At 31.0% G+C, this 22200-nt stretch overlaps 1 protein-coding gene across 1 annotated transcript; it reads right to left on the bottom strand.

Moving 5' to 3' along the window:
• Positions 1 to 5846: 5846 nt before the first annotated feature.
• Positions 5847 to 12059, bottom strand: LOC117167617. The gene is made up of 3 exons (XM_033352681.1): positions 11603 to 12059; positions 11306 to 11481; positions 5847 to 7066 (listed from the first exon to the last, which is right to left on the bottom strand). The coding sequence occupies exons 1-3, from the start codon at positions 11857 to 11859 to the stop codon at positions 6645 to 6647; spliced, it is 855 nt and encodes a 284-aa protein (XP_033208572.1). The 5' UTR covers positions 11860 to 12059; the 3' UTR covers positions 5847 to 6644.
• Between the last annotated feature and the right edge of the window lie 10141 nt (positions 12060 to 22200).

Genomic DNA, 22200 nt, shown 5'->3' with positions numbered 1-22200 from the left:
ATTGATGAAAAAACTTTCCTTACCTAATTAAGGACATGTTTATAAACTATATCGCACCATATTGCTTGCTTCTTCATTTCTCCCTGACTAATTTCCGCTTTACTTTCAACGTGACAATTTCAATTGTTCTCGCCTTCAAGCAAATGTTAATTCAGTACGTTACAATCAATGTAATATATTTAGCTCAGGGATTCGATCGGAATGTTCTCTTCATATTGAGGTAATTTGATTGAATAGTATTTTAGTAATATATTTAGTAATCTTTTATTTTACAGAGTTATAACTACAAATTATTCGCACGCGGCATGTTTTTATTGAAGATCAAATTATTAATATGTCAACATTTTCGAAAAGCTTCTAAAATCAAAAATAAAGTCTGAAACCAGTAGACACGTGCCAATTTTAAATTCGAACTAATAATGTTTTAGTGTATTATTATTTGAAAGCTTTAAATTTTTAATCAGTTTTCTCTTGCGGCTTGAACAGTATTTGAAAACAAAACATTCAAAACAATCCTAAGTATGGAAATTGCAAAAAGCGGCCACTCAACAGTGTAATGACAATGAAAAACCAGGAAATTAAATTAGTTTTTTAGCAGGAATTTTATAAATGTTCAGAAGAAAAGTCTATCTAAACAATAAAAATATATAAAAAATTTTGTACTGCAATATAAAAAGCAATTTAAAATTAGTTTAATTTAACCCGTTTGATTTAATCTTAGGTTCAATTGCAAACTTTTTCAATTATGAAATCATTTATTTTACAATGCATAATTCTAAAATCTATGCCTTCGATAATGTATAATTTTAGGTCATCATTTTCAAGCCTACGATCTCAATTACAAGAATTTCAAAATTATACTTCGAAGACTGAAGCAATTTAAAATTAAAAACGTTAAAAATTGATCATTTTTAATGACAAATGTTTTAAGTTTTTTCAACTGTGAATGTAAATAATAAAATAATTTTAGTTAAACCGTTAATTTATTCTTTAATTTAGTTCACTAAAAATGTCAATGTAGGTTTACATTTTCTATCCGAAAATATTTGCATTGTTTAATCAATAAAATTTAAATTTTTTGTAGTTTAACAGCAATGTAAATAAGAAAAAAAAGTTTTAATGTTCTTTTAACATTTTTAAAATCATATTTCTAATTTTTTTAATTTTCCTCGAATTTAAAACTGATTCAGAAAGAAAATTTCCAAGTCTTTTTGTTAACTTTCAGATCTTTGATACAAATTTCGGAAACTATTTTTTGCCGATCATTAAAATAAAAAATTTAAGATTTAATTTAAGATTTATAGAAAAAAGGACTGTAGTTTATAAACAAGAAATCAAATCATTAAAGTAGACCTCTTTCGAATTTAACTCATTTCAAATAAAGACTTAAAAAGCTAAAATTTGATTATTTTAATTTATTACTAATGGAAAGTCTTGTAATTTTAATAAATATTATTCTAAGGGCTTCCAACTAAGAAACTTTTTGAAAATTTGTATTGTGATATTGTTAGAAAATTGTATTACTATAGAAAAAAGCTGAACATAAAGGAATTTTATATGGGAAGCATTAAAATAAAAAAAATGTCTGCTAAGTAACATTAGAAATGAAAAGAATTCAAATATGACTTGAAACAGAAAAATGTTTGAATCACTTAGAATTCTGACATTAAAACCTTATCATAATTAAACGTTTTCAAATTTCAATTATTTTAAGTAATTTAAATCTTTAAAAAATGTTTAAGTTGTTGATTAGGCTTTTTTAAATTTACGTGTTTCAATTTTAATTAAAAAGCTTAAACTTACGAAAGGGAAAAAGAAGAAATTCAGCATTCAGAATTCAAACTCAGAATTCTATAATTTTAATCAATGAAGATACTAAACAAACTATTCAATATTTTTTATTTGGAAATTATATGTTTTTGCAAAACTTTAACTAAAAATTGGACAGTAATTCGAAATTTTGAAACTGCACAGATTTAATCCTTTCAATTCGAAATTGATTTTTTTAAAGTTAAGCTTAAATTGTTCAGTATTATGAAACATTTTAGAATAAAAACTAATATAAAAAATTTAAAAATCTTTAAACCGAAATTTGTCAATAATTAAGTGTTTCAATTTTATATTCTGCAATTTAGAACAATTTAAGAAATCAGAAAATTTTATATGTTTCATGCTTATACCAAACAGATTAGAATATTTAAATCTAAAACTATTAAGTTTCAAACGGAGGAATATTGAAACCAATCAATTAAGAATATTTAATTTTAGAATTTTACAATATGTATATGTGAACTACATACAACATTGTGAAACTTGGAAGTGTGAACCTCGCAAAGTAAAAAATTTCAAACCAATTATTTTCGATTATAGGCTTTGGAAGCAAAAAAACTTTAATTTTTCATACACACAAAACTAAACTAATTTAAAATTTCACATTTAAAACCAATGTCGAATAAAAGGTATCTAGAATGCATGATTATTATCAAATTTATGACTTTATTACGATGGGCACTGATTTTTCAGTACAACTACGCTTTCAGCATGAGTTCTGTTTCACAAGCTACTAAGAAAAATCGTCTCTATTTAGACCTGATTATTCACTTATGTGATCCACCTTGTAATTAGATCCTTTTATAATAAAAACTAAAAACAGGTATAGGAACTTATTTTCCGGCATAGTAATTTCAAAGCTGAAACTGTTCTGTTGTGATGATTCTGTCACGAGATAATGAAAAAGAATAAAAAATTATGAGAGGCAGGGTGACGTTTTAGTTCATTCTTGGTTCATCGCCGTCAGATTGAAAGCAGAGTTTTATATCTGCTTTATAAAAATCGCACGCATCGCAAGGTGAGGTAGGTCGATTGCGTAACGGTAAACGGTATAATCATGTACTGCAAGTGCGTCAGATTTTTATAAGTGGAACAACTGCTTTCAGGAGGTTTGGAGTGTACATTTTTACATTCTCATTCCTGAGAATGTATTTTAAACGTCCAAATTTTCGATCTATGGTTTTTAACGGATCTTTACGTTTCGGCACTCACAAAATCCGAAAATTATAAAATTTCATCGGTATGTGTCTGTCTGTGTGTCTGTATGTATGGTTACCTGAATGTTGTAGCCACGCTAACTTCTGAAGGATTTGTTCAATCGAATTCGCATTTAATACACTCCTGAAGGTACCCAAAAGGAAGGCTAAGTTCGTTAATTAGATATTTCGAACAAAAATTAAAAAATTGGGAGCATTTTCAAAATTTCAAATTTTTTTTTTGAAATTTAAAAAAATTTTGCTAAAGTTTCTTATAGATGGGTGAAAGACTTTCAAATTATCTAATTAAAGTTTTTTATTTTGATAAAAATTAGAAAAGTTATATGCTTTTGAAAAATTTGAAAATTTTCAAAAAATATAAAAAATTATTGTTTTCATAGATCCAAAAATCTTATTTAAAATTTTCACTAGATACCAAATATATTTCAAAACTATTCTAGAAAATTTTTTTGATTAACTCAAAATTTAAAAAAATTATAGCAGTTTCAAAATTCTCAAATTTTTTTTCTTAATATTATAAAAATGTTTGTCAAAGTTTCTTATAGATGGGTAAAAGACTTGCAAATTGTCCAAGTAAAATTTTTAATCTAGTAGAAAATTAGAAACGTTATAAACTTTTCAAATTTTTGAAAATTTCCAAAAAATAGAAAAATTTATTTTTTTCATAAATCCAAAAATTTCATTCAAAATTTTCACTAGATATCAAATATACTTCAAAACTATACTTGCCGAATTTTTTGATTAGTCCAAAATTTAAAAAATTAGAGCCTGTATCACCTAGCTGTTAAGCGCGAAGCGTGATTATCGCTATGAGATGTAATCGTCAAGGCTGTAGGTATTTTGAGAATCTTCTTTGATGATAAATTAAAAAAAAAGTTTTCAGCTTCACTTAAGAAAAGGAAAAATGAATTAACAACCACAGCAGGGCCCTATTAGGACCAGGAAAAATAAAATGTGAACATTATTTTGCAATATCAGAATAAGCAGTACCAGACCAAGGTACACACAACAAAATCGTAATAGACATTTGATATAATAGTTTTTAACATAAAATGTAGAAAATTTCGCATTGTGGTCTGTTCACAAAAGTGGAGAGTAATGCAAAGACCGAGCGCGGAGCGCGAGATGAATATATTATCGAGCGCGAAGCGCGAGAACCAAAAATCGCACGCCCTAGGCGCGCTCAATCTAACGAGCGAAGCGAGCCGCGCGCACCGAGAATGTGCCCGCGAAGCGGGCGGATTTTTTATTTAATGTTAAGAAGAGCTCGATGCTTCTTTGGTCGAAGTATGCGCTAGACCGGAGACTTCAATGCGTGGGCTGAAGTCCGCTTGAAATCTTGTACTGCGTGCTTTCTTCTTTATTGGTCGCTGATCTATTTCCAAGTTGTTGCGACCTTGTGAAAACGATTTCTAAAATGCTTCTAGAATTAATGCGAATTATTTCTTTAATTTTTTGTTGAAACAATCTGAATTATTATTGCTAAAATACGGAATACGTTTCGAAGAACAATACATAAAATTTTGTTAATAAATGCTCCTCTTTATATTATTAGTTTAATATGATGTGAAATTCCTAAATTGTATTATTCTTATTTTCTAATAATTGCAAAAATCATGATGAGGATTTTTAAATTTCGAATTATCACGAAAGAAGTTATGTTTCATATCAATGGAAATAGAAGAAAGTGGATATAGATGGCGCCACTTTTTGCAGAATGCATTCATTATTATTTTAGATTATATATTTTTTCTCCAAACCTTAAAATTAATTTTCTGTCTAGGCAATTGTTCATATGAAAAGTGGTATAATTTTTGTTCGTAGAAAGAATTGTTAAAAAATAAAAAATTATAACGAGAGTGAAAAGATATTTTGTATGTTTCACTGTCGCTGGAAATAATGAAAATAATTAAGAAGACACCCGATTAAAGGATTTCAGGTTTGGAATCAATAAATTTGAAAATGTTTGGAATTTAAAAATAATAGAATTTATAAATTTGGAATTTATAAATTGAATATTTCATTCTCCATATATATGTAATTTATTATTAATGGAGCCGTCATTAATAATTTCGTTGTTTTAATAATTTACAACTAAAATCGCTTCATCATTTTCAATGAATTTTAGTAATAAGAAGCATTCTAGGATGATTTTTTAACTTTTAAAATAATTATACAATTGTATTATTATTTTTATTATTAGAATTAAAAATTGTTGCACTAAATAATCTCAAAAGCCCTTAATCAAATACTATAATGTATTATAAAAAACCCCACAAATGAAAATGTGCATATGAATAAAAGTAAATAATCAATTTATGAAATCAGAATGATCATCTTGATTGATGCTGCCTTCAAGTTAATACCACTTGCGGACAATACGGAGAACGTTACCTCAATATGAGAAACATTATAATTTAGATGATCGATTGAAGCTTGTCATTCGGTTTTTTCCCCAAATTATTGATGAAGGAAACCCCAATTTTTTGAATTTACATCATCTCTATATTTAGTAATCGTTTAAGAAAAAACTTGAACTTAATTCCCTTCCTTAAATCCTATTCCCAATGCGTTTTTAAGCGTATAGTAGGAAATAAGAATAAATTTTTTGATTTCGGTGTTAGAATTCCATTAAATTTCTCAAATTAAGAGTTTAAAATAGATGGTATATAATTAAAAAAAGAAATTCTTATTTTTGCATTAGGTGTTCATTTTAAATATTTCAATATTAGACAAGATAGATTATCCATGAATTCATCGATCACAGTTCTAATGGTAACAGAAAATAGTGAAACTATCTAATTAAAACTGATGCAACAATTACATTCTTTATTTTCCGAAACAACACAATTTTAGACAATGTACAATAGAATATAAAATTTCATAACTCAACGAAATGTTGGTTACTAATACAAAGTGTCCACAAGTACCACAAAACATACCTGGAAAATGTATATTACAAGTTAGGTATATTTCCTTGGGACAAGACGTACACGACGTTTGTCATTCTTTATTTTTAAAAACAACATTGGTCAATACAACCATCAACACATGGAATGCGAGCATACAACAAATAATAAATAATTATCAATACGTCTTAAGTAAAGTAATGATTAACGAAGTAGCTAATGGTATAAGGAGTATTTCGCGGGTACTGGCTTCCTTGTCGATTCGCTGTAGAATGTACGACTATTTACGGAATAGCAGACATACAGACAGAGGTAGGTTTCGAGTAAGAAGTAGGGCGAGGGCAACTGACCCACGCGATGAAAGAAGAAAAGTTGGAGAAAGGGACAGCAAAGTTTCGAGAGGTACGATACATGAAGAGTTAAAAATAAGATAAGAAAAATGGGAAATAGGAAAATAGAAAAGATCGAGAAACATGAAATATTGAAAAGCAGGAAAGTAGGAAAGATCAGGAAGTACGAAAAATCCAGAGCTGAGAAAGATCGAGAAGTAGAAAGTCCCGCGGAAGATCGTAGAAAGTCGAGAAGGAAGAAGGTCACGAGAGAAACTGAGAAAGAGGTTCGAGAAGGGAAAGAAAGAAAGAAGGATGGAAGAAGGAAGATGAATCTAGAAAACTTTCTATTTCAAGATTCAAGGTTTTTGCGATGGCTTGTGGGCACTGTAGGCGATTTCGTGAACGTCTTGGGGTAAACTTCTGGCCCATCCGTGTCCACTGCTGGATCCACCACCACCACCACCGCCACCTCCTGGATAGCCTCCGAAATCTGCACCACCACCACCACTCGAGAATCCTCCATGACCACCATCGTCGTGGCTCACGTGACTGCTGGCTCCATGGTGTGGATGTGCAACTACTTCATATGTTACATGCTTTTCCTTAGATGCAAGCAATTTTTTAAGTCCAATTATGGATGATATCACTAAGGCGATTTTGCCTATTAAGAGAGCCTTTCCGGCAATCAGAGCAATTGCACCTAAAGCCAGGGGCAATAGAGCTGCTGCCTTAAGAGCCACTGCCATCATGATTGGTCCCAAGATTTTTTGGGCCTTTTCTGAAAAAAATCAATAATTTTTTTTCTTTCGAAATATAGTTGGTTCGTAAAAGCATAATGAACACTTTTAAACAAATCCTTTATATTATCAGTAATATTTGTAAATTTAATAGAATTTGCAAAAAAGTGATTAAAAGACATGAAATTTTCAGGTGGCTGGCTATCTGGAGCTAATAATGCTCTCAAAACTGACCCTTTTAATAAAAAGCATCAGGAAATGCCTTTTCATATATCGTAATCCATATTTATACCATATTAAAGTTTAAAATTAGGCTCCGCAGAAATTTCAAGCATGATAAACGCGCTACAGAAGGCTAACCATGTATAATACGCATTGCAAGTCGAGCAAACACGTTAATAAATGACTGGCGCAATATCCGATGCATGAAGTTCACTTGTCGCAAACTGAATGTTCAGTCAAATGAAAAGCATTATTAAAATTAATTACTACTTTGATATCTCTTTCCAAATTCAAGTTTTAATTTACTACATTATTAGATAATACAGGTAAAATTAGGCGACACTGAATAAATCTGGTCATAATATGCATTCGATTTCGTTAGTGCAACAATAAAATTTATCGCCCAAATTGTTTATTCTTAGTTTGCGCTGGATTCCAGAAGCGTTGGATTGACCATCTCTAAATCTATTATTTTCCAAATATTTCACTCGTATTGTCACTGATCAATTCTTAACCAATTTACAGGAGATCGCGGTATGAATTCAATGAAGCAGAAATACGGCAAAGCAGGATGGATGTAATCGATTAATGGAATATTTAAGAATTATTCTCGAGGCTGAAATCTGAAATATCTTAAGTGAAATAGGCGAAGGTCAAGGAGAAGTACCTAGTCCACCAGGAAGGAAAGTGTGTCAAAAATCCTGCATGGCGAGATTGTCCCTCTTCCTTTTTTATGTCTTTCTCCGCTACCCATTACCTCTCTCGCATTATTATTCGATCTCTCTCAATTTATATCTCACTCATTTTATATCTTTCTCTTTACACTCTTGGCGATCTTATGTTTCTCATACGAGAAGTTCAAGGGGAAGTGGAACCCGTTCTTCAGTGGGTCAACGTCTGCGAGTGAGATCGTCTTCATCGTCTCTGTCGCAGCTGCTATTTATCGTGACCACGAATGCTAAGCATCCTATGTACATGCGTGGCGTTTCTTACATGACAAAGCAATATGTAGGTAGACAAATCAGTTTGCAGTCGAGTGTGTACAATTTGATTGTTTGAGTTTCTATTCAAAAGATAGTACTTTGAATACAATGATTCGTTAGTACTCGGAATTCAATTGAGAGTATTAAATTCAGCAAATGTAGTCCGAGACCCGAGGCGATTCCGTGAAATCAACATAAAAGGAGTGTAATAATGGAATAGTCTTTATTCATATGAGATGATTTTGACCTTAATTCACTGCCAGGTGTTTGTTTTGGTGAATACGTGAGAGAGTACTCATGTCTCTTACGAATGGAAATTTGCAAATACAAGACGATTTCAAGAAATTCTGTTGGATTAAGTCCAAAGTTTACCGTTAAATTGATATGGTCAGAGGTTGCTGTAAATTATGATCAACGGATTCTATGCAAAGTAAAATTATATAAGCAATCAGAAATTAGGTTTTAAATTATTTTCATTTGGTTGATATATTAATTGCAATAAAGTGAAGCAGTAAGACTATAAAACCTATTGTTCCATTTTTATTGAGCATAATTTTTTCAGCGTCCTGCTATAATACCAAATTGTCTTTTTTTGAAGCCATTGTTCGTACTATTGTACTTTGCTCACTACATACTTAAAAGTGGTACGTACTAGCGAACTAGATTAATTCACAGGGAGTATTGTTTCAATTTGTTGAAAATTCATGCTTGAAAATAAAAACAGAAAACATTTGAAACAAAAAAAATATGATTCTCACTTGGAGCCTGTTTTGAATCCAAAAAGTTGTACTGAAACGTCGTTTGGGAGCATTAAAAGAAGTGGAATTAGAATAGAGCCACCGAAGCCTGTATTTTTGGAGGAATGTGTCAATATCGAAAATTAGCCTTGAAATGATACTTTTTTTCTTAGTGTAGGGAAGCGTTAATTATGTCGAGTTACGCATTTTAAACGACAGATTAAACTCTAATAAAATTAACAAAACTAATTAAATGGAAATGATACATTTCAATATAATGGGTTAAAATTGATACTTGGTTAGAAACTGCATCTGCAAATGATATAAAACAAAGATACACGGGTTAAAGATCACATTAGATAACTTTATAGTTCAGTTGTATCGATAACATGTTTTATAAACTTTTAATAGACACCAAATTGTTGGGTAATCATACTTATTATTGTTAACTTAGGAAAAATGAAATGTTGATAAGCATCTATAAATATTCCATACAATTTGATCTCAATTGTAAGCTAGAAATAATATAAATAGTGTCTAACGTGCCCCGGTTGTGGAATTATTTAAAATTATTTTTAAATTGACATTGAAATTACTAAGAGAATGTTATTGATGATGAATGAAAAAAAATGTTAGTAGTATACATTTCATTTTCAGAACTGAATTAACCTTGCAGCAATTTTATTCAAAGAAAAAAACATAAATATAGAATTTAGCGTAAAATATTTCGAAAGAAAGTACAAATAACTTATTTTATGCTGTAACTGAATGTTAATTATTAATGAAGCACACTATAGTTTTAAAGCAAAATTACAATTCTTTACAAATGTTTTAATATTTCAGAGCTTGTTAGAAATTTTTATATCGTAGGAATCATCAATTTTTTCGAAATGATACCATAAATTAAAAACCTTTTTCAAGACTTCAGTGAGGCGAGAAATCTTTCTACTTTGAATTATTATGTTTCGTAGTATCACCAACATAATTTTTTAAGACTAGAACATTTTAAAAAGGAGAAATTCCAAAGAATTCAGGTTCAGTTCCAACTTTAACCTTTTAATAAAAAGAGATATTTCGGGTTTCACTCGTGTAAAAACTACGAATTGTTTGCCGACGTTTCGTGAACATTGCAGTTCACATCTTCAGTGCTTTAACCTTTAACCTTTTTTTGCTGAATATAGTATCATAATTTTATAAATACAAATTCACAATTAAAAAAGTGAAAATAATTTCTCAAATGAAAAGGAAGAAAAACTTGTCTGACAAACAAGGAAATAATTTTAATAATAACTAATTAATCATTAAATATTGTTCAATAATTATGTAATTACAATAAGTTTATTTTTTGTTAAATATGTTCTTTAAAAGTCAGTCTATAATTTTCAAATTATCAGATCCATTATATATTTAATAATAGTCCGCTATCATGCACACGATATTTTTGTCCGTTATCAATAATAAAAATAAGAATATATTTATATACATAATATAAAAATATGAATATAAATAAATATAAAAGATTATCTTTGTTCAACGCATGAATATTATGATTTTAAGATTACGTAACTGCATTTTTATCCTTGTTTCAGTAAATCTATGTAATGTGGTTTAATATACAATTAATTTGTTAATTTTATTAATGTGAAATACTATAAGCACGTCAGGTACATATTAATTCTTTACAGACGTTTTAAAAAAATGCTCGTGGCTATTCGTCCAGATTTTTAGAATAAATAGTGAAAATGTTGCAACTTAATTGGTAGAGTTTGGAAATGGAAGGGGAATCTGTCCGTCCCGCGAAGCTTATTCGTTGGAAAAACTGAGCGAATAGACACTGCTTATAAAAAAATTTTGTTACTCAAGTCATCAAATACGAATTTTTAAAATTTATTTTCAAAATAAAGTTTTGCTTCCAAAAATAATTTTTCATGATACGATAATGTTTTTACATATAAAGTATTAAATTAGTTATACATAGGGAACCCAAAAAATTAAGAAAGAAGCCAGTATAATGCAAATTAACATTTACGAAAGACAACTGCACTTTTTCTTAAAATTGATTTCCCATGTTGGAACTCGAATCCACGAGAACGTGATAATGTTTCGTTACTCTGTTGTGATATCACCCAAGCACGCTACCATCTGAGCCACGCTGCCTCCCAAACAACTCTTCAAAATATTATAAACTCGGTAATAATGTACGAAATAACTTTGATGCTCAAATATTCAACTTGACTTTTATAGCTAAACATTCATAAAGCAAAATTTTCAATTTTTAAAATAAAATAAATGTGTTCACTGTACTTTTTAAAATTTTCTTAATTATATAAATACTTACTCTTTTTGCCTCTGCCTTCATCGACGCTATCACTAATATCCTCAAAACTTCTTCCAGCAGATTCGATGGCTCCAAGGATGTCGCTACCCTTAAGGTCAACTTTCACAGAGTGGGTCCTCAAGAACCTTCCCAGTCGGTCGAACAACAGACTGTCCACATCTGAATTGTCAATGGACCTGAAAAGGAGAATGAATTAATAAAAGATATTCAATAATGAGTCCTTTGACAGAAAAATACCAATGAAATGCAAAACACTTTTATTTAGAAAAGATCCAATAGTATTGAATCAAAACTAACCTTGGGGCACCTTCTTCAGTAGTTCCAGTCTTGACAACAGTGATGCCCTCACTCAAAGTGATGTCTTCCTTATCCGCGAGCATTTTGTCCACGAATGAAAAAACTTTATACTTGATGCAACTCATGGAGTCCTTTTTTAAACAATCCGAGTAGATTGTCGCCATGAGATCGTTCTCGCCTGCATTTTTGTCACTGGTCGGAAGTGCTGAGGTTGACGCCACCGCCAGGATAAAAAGAATGGATAATCTGTCAAACATTTTTATTTGTTTTTACGAGTCTATTCTACGATCTGCCGTCGTAGAACTCAGACACGTGTTCCCGCGTTTTCCAGTCACGTGTTCACCGGAAACCGAGGAAAAGGGTTCCCTTTGCTCTCACTCTCGAGATTTCCTCTCGTGTCGCTCAGATGCGTCGACGGACACCAAATGCGAACGGTTGACTTGTGTGTTGCATCTAAAAGACCATGCTTTGCTTTTATACCAAGAGAGGCTATACGAGGGGATTTCACGTGCTCGCAGGTCCCGAGGAGTTTGCAGGCATCCCCACTCGCACCTTCTTTCCCTTCCAGTGACCCCCAAACCCCTCTCTCTCCCTCAAGTCACCAACGACTCCAAGAGAGACCCCTTATTCCCCACACTTGGTTATTTTGGCAAGATAAAAAAGACCACCAACAACGGAAGACTTTAGAAGTTGGGGATGAACAAGTGAAAGAAGGAGGAAATAAAGATCGACCCAGGCCAACCACTGATGGTCTCTCTTCTCTGCCGACAAGAGCAAAGACCTACTTCGGGACCCACTAACAAGCGCCAAAGAAAGGGGGAAATTACAATTGCGATGATATGAGGTGGGAAGGAATCTTTATGATGGCCAGCGATGATCACTGATCACAGGGGGAGGAAAATCTTTAGAGCCTTCATCTAACACCTAACCCATTCATCAGGACCATCATTCCAGTCATCCATTGTGATTCGAGAAATCATTCCCACAATTACCTACTTCTCGAGGATTATTTCCAGAAGAGCTCTTTGTTTTGAATCATAATTTTCCTCTAGGGTCGATTTATTTGTCGACCTTCTACTTATTTATCAGACACTTCCGACAACTGTTCCCAAAATGCAAAGTGAGTTTGCAACGGGGATTTGTAATGTGGGAAATTGTTTGTTCAAGGATGCAAGAATGAATCTGAAACAGAACCTATGACGTAAATACGACTCGTAAACAATTGCCCTAATGAGATATTAATTTATGGTAAAAATTCATTGCGTAGTCGTTTGCGGTTTTTCACAGCAAGGTTGTTTTTTGTATACCTAGATATATAGGTTTTGTATAAAATGCAATAATTAGGAACACTTACGATTTTCAAATAATTATATTTTTGGTCTTTATCTCACTCTACTTAAAAAGATTGAATGGATAAATTCCTGTACTCCCCTTTATACCTAATGTCTTTCTTGATATTTTAAGCACAATACTACACATATCGAATATTATTTTTAAATAAATAAAGCCATTCTTTTTCAATTAAAAATTTCAGTGTAATATTCTCGAAATTCTTCATTTGCTTATAAATACGCCTAAGTTCTTTGAATGAAGGCGGAATTTTCTATTTAGAAGAATTTCTTTGAATTGACTTGAAATCTCTTGAATTCTGATAAATTTTTAAAAATTCTTCTCTTCATTTTCCTTAAGTCCTCTAAAATCAACTTTAATCGAATTAAATTATGTAGAATTCAGGTGAATTAAGCTAATTTCAGATAAATTTTCTTGAATTCAATATAATATTTTCAAAGTCCTTTGTATATTAAGTAGGCTTGAAATAACTGTTTTACCTTTTACTGAATTAAGCAAAAATTCTATATTTGGATGAGTTTTTTACAGTTAACTTAAAATATCCTTAAATAAAGAAATGCATTGAATTCATCTGTTCATTGTCCTTTATTTCTTTAAAGAAAACTTTAATTCGTTTGAATCATTTGAATGTATTCTGGTATTCTGTAAAATTAAATTAAATTTAATTATATAAAAGTGCTTAGTTCAAATAAATTTTTCTCATGTTTGTAAAGATTTATTGAATACATGCATTTTTTGTATTGGTCTTTAGTTCTTGTGAATTTCTTCTATTTAGTATGTCGAGTATATCTAGCTCAATTCAGTGTTATTTTATTTGATTATCTTTTAATTATTTCAGTTGTGTTAAATTTGGTACGCTGTTGGAACTCACTGTATTTTTCTGATGAGACCAATTTTCTTGAATTTGTTCGAATTATTTAGAAATTACTTTAATTAAGTTAAAATTTCCGTAACTTTATTAAATTTGCTCAAATTAGTCAAACTCACTTAGACTTAAATGCATTTGCTTGAATTATCAATTATTCACCTTGCATTCTGATAAAGGGACTTTAATTTTCGGAACTTATCAATAAACTCGCTCGTGAAAATTCTAACTGGTCGACCTTACATATTATTATTATGTATTCTTGTAGTCCTTTTTTTTATCTAAAAGTCACCATCTTTAGGAGTAATTCTGAATAATGTAAATCTTCTCACGTATAAAAAATTTAAAAGAACTATCATTGAAATTCGAGGAAAAATATTTTTGCTGAAGAAAAATGATGTCACATTAATAGGCTTGAAATAAAAAAAGGTTATATATTTATGTGAATCATAGCAAGAAATGATATCCACAATAAAAAGAAGTTTTGCAGTAAAGGCTTGGTGAAGCTGTATATAAAAATTGAAAATTTTTTGATGGTTTTAGCTTCACCAATTTTAAGTATTAATATTAAATTTTACAGAAATTTCCATATTAAATAATTCAAGAATTTTCGCCAACATTTTCTATCTATTGCAGTCCCAGGATAAATCTTGATATTTTACATAAAAATTATATATAAAAAATATAAAACCCCCTTATAATACTTCCCTACTAAGGAAAACCTTGCCTGACATTGTCGTTAAGATCGATTTTGTCACTATTATGTATATGAAAATAAACTATAATGCTACTGTTGCGTGCGTTTTTTTTAAACGCCACAATAAATAAATACAATTTCCCCTATTTTCTTACAATCTTTTATAAACTTTTAGAGAAAACATATTAATTCTTTGTCGAATTCATAACAAGTTCAAGGACAAAATACAAAACATGAAATCACGTCACACTACGTTTTCAAGAACCAATAATTTTCCAGTTACTACATGACATACGAGCATATAGAGAAACAAAAGTGTAATGTAAGATACAGTTACGACAGGATGCCGGAAAAATACCGATTTGTAGGTTAGGTGGTTGATTTCTAGGTTGGGACATAATCGACAGAAGCTAATTAATATCGTCAGCATCGGGGAGGTTCGAATTGGTGCAATTTTCATGAGCGATTGGCGCGACGGATTCAAACCGATCATTACAGTAGCATCAAGGAGAGTCCTCCCATGCAGCATAGCGGTTCGACAACGATTTCAAATTCTTTGCTTTAGGCTGACCACAGTTTGGAAGGATAGCATCGCGTCGTTTTGCGAGTTGAGGTTAATTATATAATGATTCTTGAATTTCATTGACGAATGGGTTGCCGTGGGCGCAAGTGTCGATCCCTTTCGAAATTCGTCAGGAAATGATCGACGCAAGAGGCTTCTGGAAACCGGGCCAGTCACCTATTTTCAACTGGGTCGACTAAGAAGAGTTGTTCGCTCTTTTCGTGATTCCGATCCCCGTGAGGCGAAGGGATCGAGACCTCTGACCGGCAAAACCAACCAATGCCTAAGGCAACTTTGTAGCATAGTTTATTAATGAAACACAACTCAATTTCAATCAACAATTCTAGTTTACCTCTTCTATAATTACCTCATAAGCTTCCCTACAAGTGGATATTCTGGAGAACGCTTTGATTTTACTGTCTGTAGTAGAAAATGCTTACACCTACTGATCATTTTAAATCATGAAACGCTTTAATTTCTAGTATTATTCTATCTACTAATTAAAGTTAGGTGTAAAACAATTGGTGGCAAAAGAGGCTGTGGATTTTACCTAACCGATACTCTATCGAATGCTGGGAACACTCCCACACTCTTTGTGAAATTTTCCATATAAAATTCGATTACCAAGAATGATATTCTGGTACTTTGGATCGAAAAATAAAAGTATTTGAAATAGCAGCGAGAAAAAGAAGTGGAAAAGCAAAGTCGATTGAGAATCAGATACTTGTTCTCAGAGGTTTCTCCAGACGAGATAGACGATCGAAAGTGCTTTTAGCCGTAAGATGCGACTCTAAAGTAGAGAGAACAAAACAGGAATGACAGATGTTGTGAAGGTATCTCGAGATGAAAGCTCACGTGAATCTGCTGAAATAAATTAGTTGATGTTTGCTAATTAGGCTTATGACACCAATTAGTTGCAAGTATGCAGTAAAATCTAGTAAGGGACATGAAAACTCAACGGGATGTTAGCGGTTGGACAATTGTTGGTAAACCTGCTTGTGGGTTCAAGAGACCACGTCGGTCAGACATGTATTCTACTGATGCACCCCGTTCACTATGCTAGTAAAATGAAATTGTATTAGTGAATAGACGTATCATACATGATACACGTGTTTGAAGTACAAAAATATCTTGAAATATGTGACAAAGTATACATTTATCAAACTTAAGTGTACAAGTAGTCGTATCTGAAGTCAAGAAAAAAATGCACACAACTTATAGGTAGAAATTCTAGTAACCTAGTGACACTTGAGTCTGATTCATGGCCGGTAGCTTATAACAGTGTATATCCCGCTTACTTTATATTCTGGAGAGAAGATGATGACACTCGATTAAAAAGACAATGAGACCCAGAAACAGCTTCTTGTGCACTTTGATTATTATCTTTCTTCACATTTTCATAGACTTTTTTTATAATTGCACATTTCTATCCTTGAAAAAATGGATGAGAGTTGGAAAGTTTCGATCTTCTTTTAATGAATTGTTTAAATAAATAAATGAACATCTGAAACTAAACGAATGAACAAATAAATAAATTTAAAAAATATTGTAATTGAAGGTATGCACAATGATAATTATCATCATTCTTCGTTCTCGGTCAATGAGCAGTTCCCCGGAATATGTTTCGGGCATCAGGCAGTTGAGGAATGACTGTCTGACCGTGACGGAATTTACTACTGCAAAATATTTTCTAGTCAGTCCTCATTTCTTTTTTCCTTGTTCATATGTGAAATGCTAAAATACTTTTTAATTACAATAATTTGTCAAGAATTTTAAGTATGGTTCATGCAATTAGGTGCATAATAAGATAAAAGGCTTAAGTGACAAATATATTTTAAATAAATGATAGACTAGAGAATATATAAGTACAGTTTTTATATTGGTTTTTATCGTCTTTATTAATTTTTTCTTTATAATAACTAATGTAATTTTTAAAATTGGGTCTCATTGGGGAAAATTTAAGGAAAATCAAAAAATTTTAGTATTCAATTTAAATATAATCAACCTTAAGTCATTTATGTGAAAAACTGGTTATTAAAAAAACACTTAAATATCTTGCGGCCAATTGAAAAATTTTTATAATAATATCGATTTATCATGCTTACCTATTTGTCAGAACCATCAAATTACGTACATGACAAAAAGCCAAAGACCTTTCACGCTCGATTAGTCACAGACAAATTTCAAATCAATTCAATTAGGCTCCCAGCAATACAATGCTTCGCAGCCGTAATATCAAATTAGATCTCTAATGTTCTATAAAATCAAACTTTCATTGTACTTCTTTCTTCTTGGGTTCCTTTGACTATGTTTTGATAAAAAAGAGATCAGATAAAAGATATATGAACATGGATCAATCGCTGAAAAATACCCATGAGAATGAGTACATAATTATGAACAAAGATTTATTTGTATAGTAAGGACCTACAATTTAAATTATACTTTAAAATTATTGGATATTTATATATTTTGAAATTGATTCTAAAATTAAAATATTTATCTTTTATCTTTTTGGTAGCATTCGTTTGCAACTATTCTCTTGATTTGAATTTTAATAATAAAATTACTTTGTAACTAAACATACCCTATATTTAAATATACTTACCAAATTTTGAAACATATAAATTAAAACCATTGCAGAAACTCAATCGATGTTGGGAATATTTTTATTAACTTTTTCTTGAATATACTTTACAGTTAAATTGATTTTCAAGAAGCATGGAAAAAAGGAGAAAATAATAGGAAAAGAAATTAAAATTCTACTCATTTGATTTATTTCACTTTGCCATCCTAATCAATCAAAAATTACTGTGACAAAAAATGGAGAATCTTCTTGAATTAAAAGATATATTTAATTGTGCTTATAATTCATACGAAAACTCAAATTTATTTACAAAAAATTTCAAAAGTAATAAGAGTATGCTGATAAGTAAAATCACTATTCTTAAAAATCTTTGTTTGGACCACCAAATTAAAAACAAATTATTATGTGACAGTTCTTCGTACTGAAATAAAGGAAAAGACTCTTTTCAGATTTTTTTGAACATTACCCGAGGTTGCGAAAATTTCCAAACGATTTTTTAAAATTAGGATATTACAAAACAAAACTAATTTCTAAGTTGAAGATGAAATTAGTTTCAAAAGTAATGGTATAAAAAGACTATGTGAGATTGTTACTTTATTTTTATTTTATGTCTGGGAGAAACCAACGAACATGAAAAATCAAACTACATGAATATCCAAATGAAAAGAAGTCAGATTATTGCATTGTTTGTAGGAGTTATACGCGTGTATGTCGCCAATAATGGTTTTTATAAATTGCATGAAAATATCATGCCCAATATAAGTGCATCTAGTCTTCCATGAAGTGTACTGAATGTGGAATCGATTGATTTTAATATATATAATACGCGCGATCAAAGCAGGTTTAAAGAAATTATTATCTGCAAACTTTGAGAGCTTTTCTTAATCTTATTTTATTTTTTTATTTTTGGGGGAAACTTTTTAATTTGTTATAGATTTTATAATACTATTGTGCACAAGATAATTATGTTTTAATATAACTCTATAATTACATTTTACTTCGCACGCCTATGTACACATATGGAAAAAGTATTCACAAATGATTGATTACATAGGGGTAATTAAAGCGGAAAACCTTGAAAATGGGATCAAATTTTAATTCACTTTTCAGCAATCAGATATCTTAAATTTTATTAAGTTCATTTTTATCCTAATAATGCTATTGTGAAATCTTAAAAAAATTTGAGAAGACTCTTTTAAAATTTTTTTAAATGTTTTAAAACTTTTCAGATAATAATTTTGGTAAACCTATTTAGCTTGCGTGTGTTGTCTAGACACAAATGCATCGATCCACGTTTTTAAAAGTTCAAAAATGCACTACCTTCATTTATGGTATTGTTTGTGATTTCTAAAGCCGTTTTCTTACCCATCCTAATACTTATGTACCCAATGCCATATCTTTTCACCATCAAACCTTACTTACTACAACTGACAACATTTTATACATAATTAATTGGTGCATAGAAGACCAAGAAGAGAATAAGTAGCTGCACCGTGAGCACTCATATTTGTGTTAAGAATTCTCTCTAAATATGAGTCGGTGAAAAATGCGCTGATTGAAATAGTAATTAGAGATTTCACTTATTAAGCAGTGATTTCGGACTTATTCACTATCAGTTCAGTAACACCAGGGAAAATAATGTGCAGCATAACCTATAAGTTTTCAATTTAAGCGTTTTTGTTACTCTTTTACTTCAATATTAAAAAGAACTCCTGATGGAAATTATTTTTTAAATTTTCGCGCTGTAATTTTGTTGACTAAAATGCGCGTAAAATATACTTTAACTCGTATAATAAATACTTCCTTAACGGGAGTGTACATGACAGTCCAATCTTAAAAGCAAAGTAAATAAATGAGGCACTTGTCAATTAAAAGCATTGAAACTTTTCACCTTTTTTTAATATTTAATCATATTTATAGGTTTCAAGTTTTTACTATTATTATTTGATTATATCTAATAATATGTTATTTTATCATGTCAGCTAAAAGAACATTGTGAAATGCTGCTAAATCTCAAAAGTGAGTATTGCACTGAATGAATAGGTAAATTTGCACTGATTGTTAGTGATCGATTTCTAGCTATTTCAAGTAGTGGAATCTCACTGACAACAGTAACATTTCACTGATTCAGATTTAGACAGTTCGTAAAAAATTGGTTTTAGTTCTATAGTGAATATAATATAATAAAAAAATAATGTAATTATGTGAAAAATGAAAACTAAAAAAATGATGTAAAAATAATTTAATGATGTGAACAAATAGTAAGATAGAGAGAAAGGTGATCTCCGCATCGATCTAGATGTATAAGCAAAAGTATTGGGATAACAAGAAAGTCGAAATTATTTTTAAATTATTCAAAAAATATTTGCAAGACGAATGTATAAAAAGGAGAAATGTAAATAGCCTTCTGCTCTGATTAGTGTGGAGCTATTTGAAGCGAACGTAATACAAATGGTAGAAGATACAAGCTTAAGTGGTTGGTTGCAGATTCTACGGTTGTGGTATCTGTTATAGTGTTGGCGTTCACCGCAAACGAAAGTCCCTCTTCCTTTCGAAGTAATTTTATGTTTTGCTACCACTTCGAGCTCATCCAGTTCGTTCTCGTCCTTTGCTTCCCTCTTACAGTATATTCTGCAAGAGTGTTCGCGTTTTTGTGATACACGCACTGCCGAAAGAGAAGGTAACGAGGCGTGACCCTTGTCTTCCTTTTTTCCCTGTATTTTTTAATGCCTTCCTGGTTCATTCACTGATTCTGCCGTGGGAATTCCGTGTAAATTGGTTCTTCTTCGCTCGTATTCTTACATTTCTATAACTCTCTGTGTCCAAATTCAAAATTTGTTTACGGTTTAATACTATTATGACTTCAGTCGACAATTTTTCTTTATATATTTTGAAAATACGGTTTTTAGCAGTACGAAAGAATCATCCCGTGCAGAAATTTCCCCATCTTTCCCTATTTGAAGTTTGGTTCCGATGGGGTCCCTATTATAATTTCTAGTCTAGAAAAAAAACTGGTTGGGGCCCCTATGAAAATAGCTAGTCTAGAAAAAACTGGTTGTGGGACCTATCAGAATATCTGGTCTAGAAAAAACTGATAGGTGCCCTATCAGGTTCTAGGAAAGAATTGCGTGCTTCGTGAAGATATAAAAAATCTATCTGTATCCTGTTTTTTCTTTTAAAAAAAAATTCCATCCTTATGAAATACTGTAAATGTTCAGAAAAACTTACATTTCCTGTCACTGTAAAAAGTTATAAATATTGAATTAGAAAAATATAGTTAAAAATTTTTTGAGTTTTAGCTTATGAGTACGGCTTTTTCATCGATTATCAACTCGAAGGTTTAGCGTAATGGTTAAGGCTCCCGACTGCTAGGCGATAGATTTAGGTATAGATGTAGGTGTTCGATACTCGGTAGCGTTGAAAATTTTATTTGTAATATGTTACAAAAATGTAATATAAGTATTCACAATAAATAGGACCATTAATATTTAAAATCAAAATAATCGTAATCAATTAATATTTATTTTCTACATAACTTTTTTGCCATATAAATTAAATATTCATCAGGTAATAGAAAGGGTCTAGGAAGAACCCTTCTCATCGTCAGGTGACGAAAAGGCACTCTCGTTAGGGCCTGGTCAGAAGTTCTAGCTAGAACCTGGCAAAAACAGCTTTACGTAACTAGTCAGGCCATCTCCATTTACCCCAACGAGCATCATATTAGAAATAGTGAAATCTATCCAGGGTCCTACTAAATCCCGATCGGAATTTCTACATAGGATGAAAACTTTCTGGAGTCAAAATTGCATAACAGTTGGTTCATTTCAGCAATACGAAAGTAATTAAATCGCTAATGCCTAAATTTCGCAATATTGAGAGCAACCCGATAGTTTTGAAACATTAATGCTACCTGTATAAGAAATGTGTCGATTTTTACAATTTCCACAATGTTCGTTTGTAATAATAAATTGTGGAAGCCAGTCGCGGATCCAAAATTATGTGTCCTACTTTAGTGCACGCAAAGTAAAAGAAAAAGAGAGCAGCATAGCCTCCCCTTGTTCTTTGTTTCGCAAGCCCTTGCTCAGGAATAATGGAAAAAGGAACATGAATAAGGTGAAGTATGCAGTTTAATATTGTACAAGTTGAACTGATGAAATTGAAGTGAATACTTGGGCAGCATACGCTTCCTTAGTTGAGATTTGAACCCACATGCCAAAAATGACTCAGCAGATTATAATTCGAGCCGTACTATTCATAATATATTTTATACCTGTATATCGATAAAGTGATTACAATACAATATTTAAATAAAAGATGGACTTATAAAATCTTCGAAGGAAAGAGTGAGAAAACACTGCAATATTTTATTAAATGATGAGAGAATTGAACAAGTTGATAACTTCGTAATCCATGGTAGATTATTTACTAGGGACGGGAAGATACGAGGGTAGTTCAATAAGTCCTTAGAATGAAGTATAAAAACAATTCTTTTTGGGTAAATTTTTTTTTATTTTTCAACATAATCTCCTTGGAGCTCTAT

This window comes from Belonocnema kinseyi, chromosome 2 (genome assembly GCF_010883055.1).
Source record: "Belonocnema kinseyi isolate 2016_QV_RU_SX_M_011 chromosome 2, B_treatae_v1, whole genome shotgun sequence".
In the NCBI taxonomy this organism is placed as follows: Eukaryota; Metazoa; Arthropoda; class Insecta; order Hymenoptera; family Cynipidae; genus Belonocnema; species Belonocnema kinseyi.
This window is presented reverse-complemented; position numbering and strand designations above follow the sequence as displayed.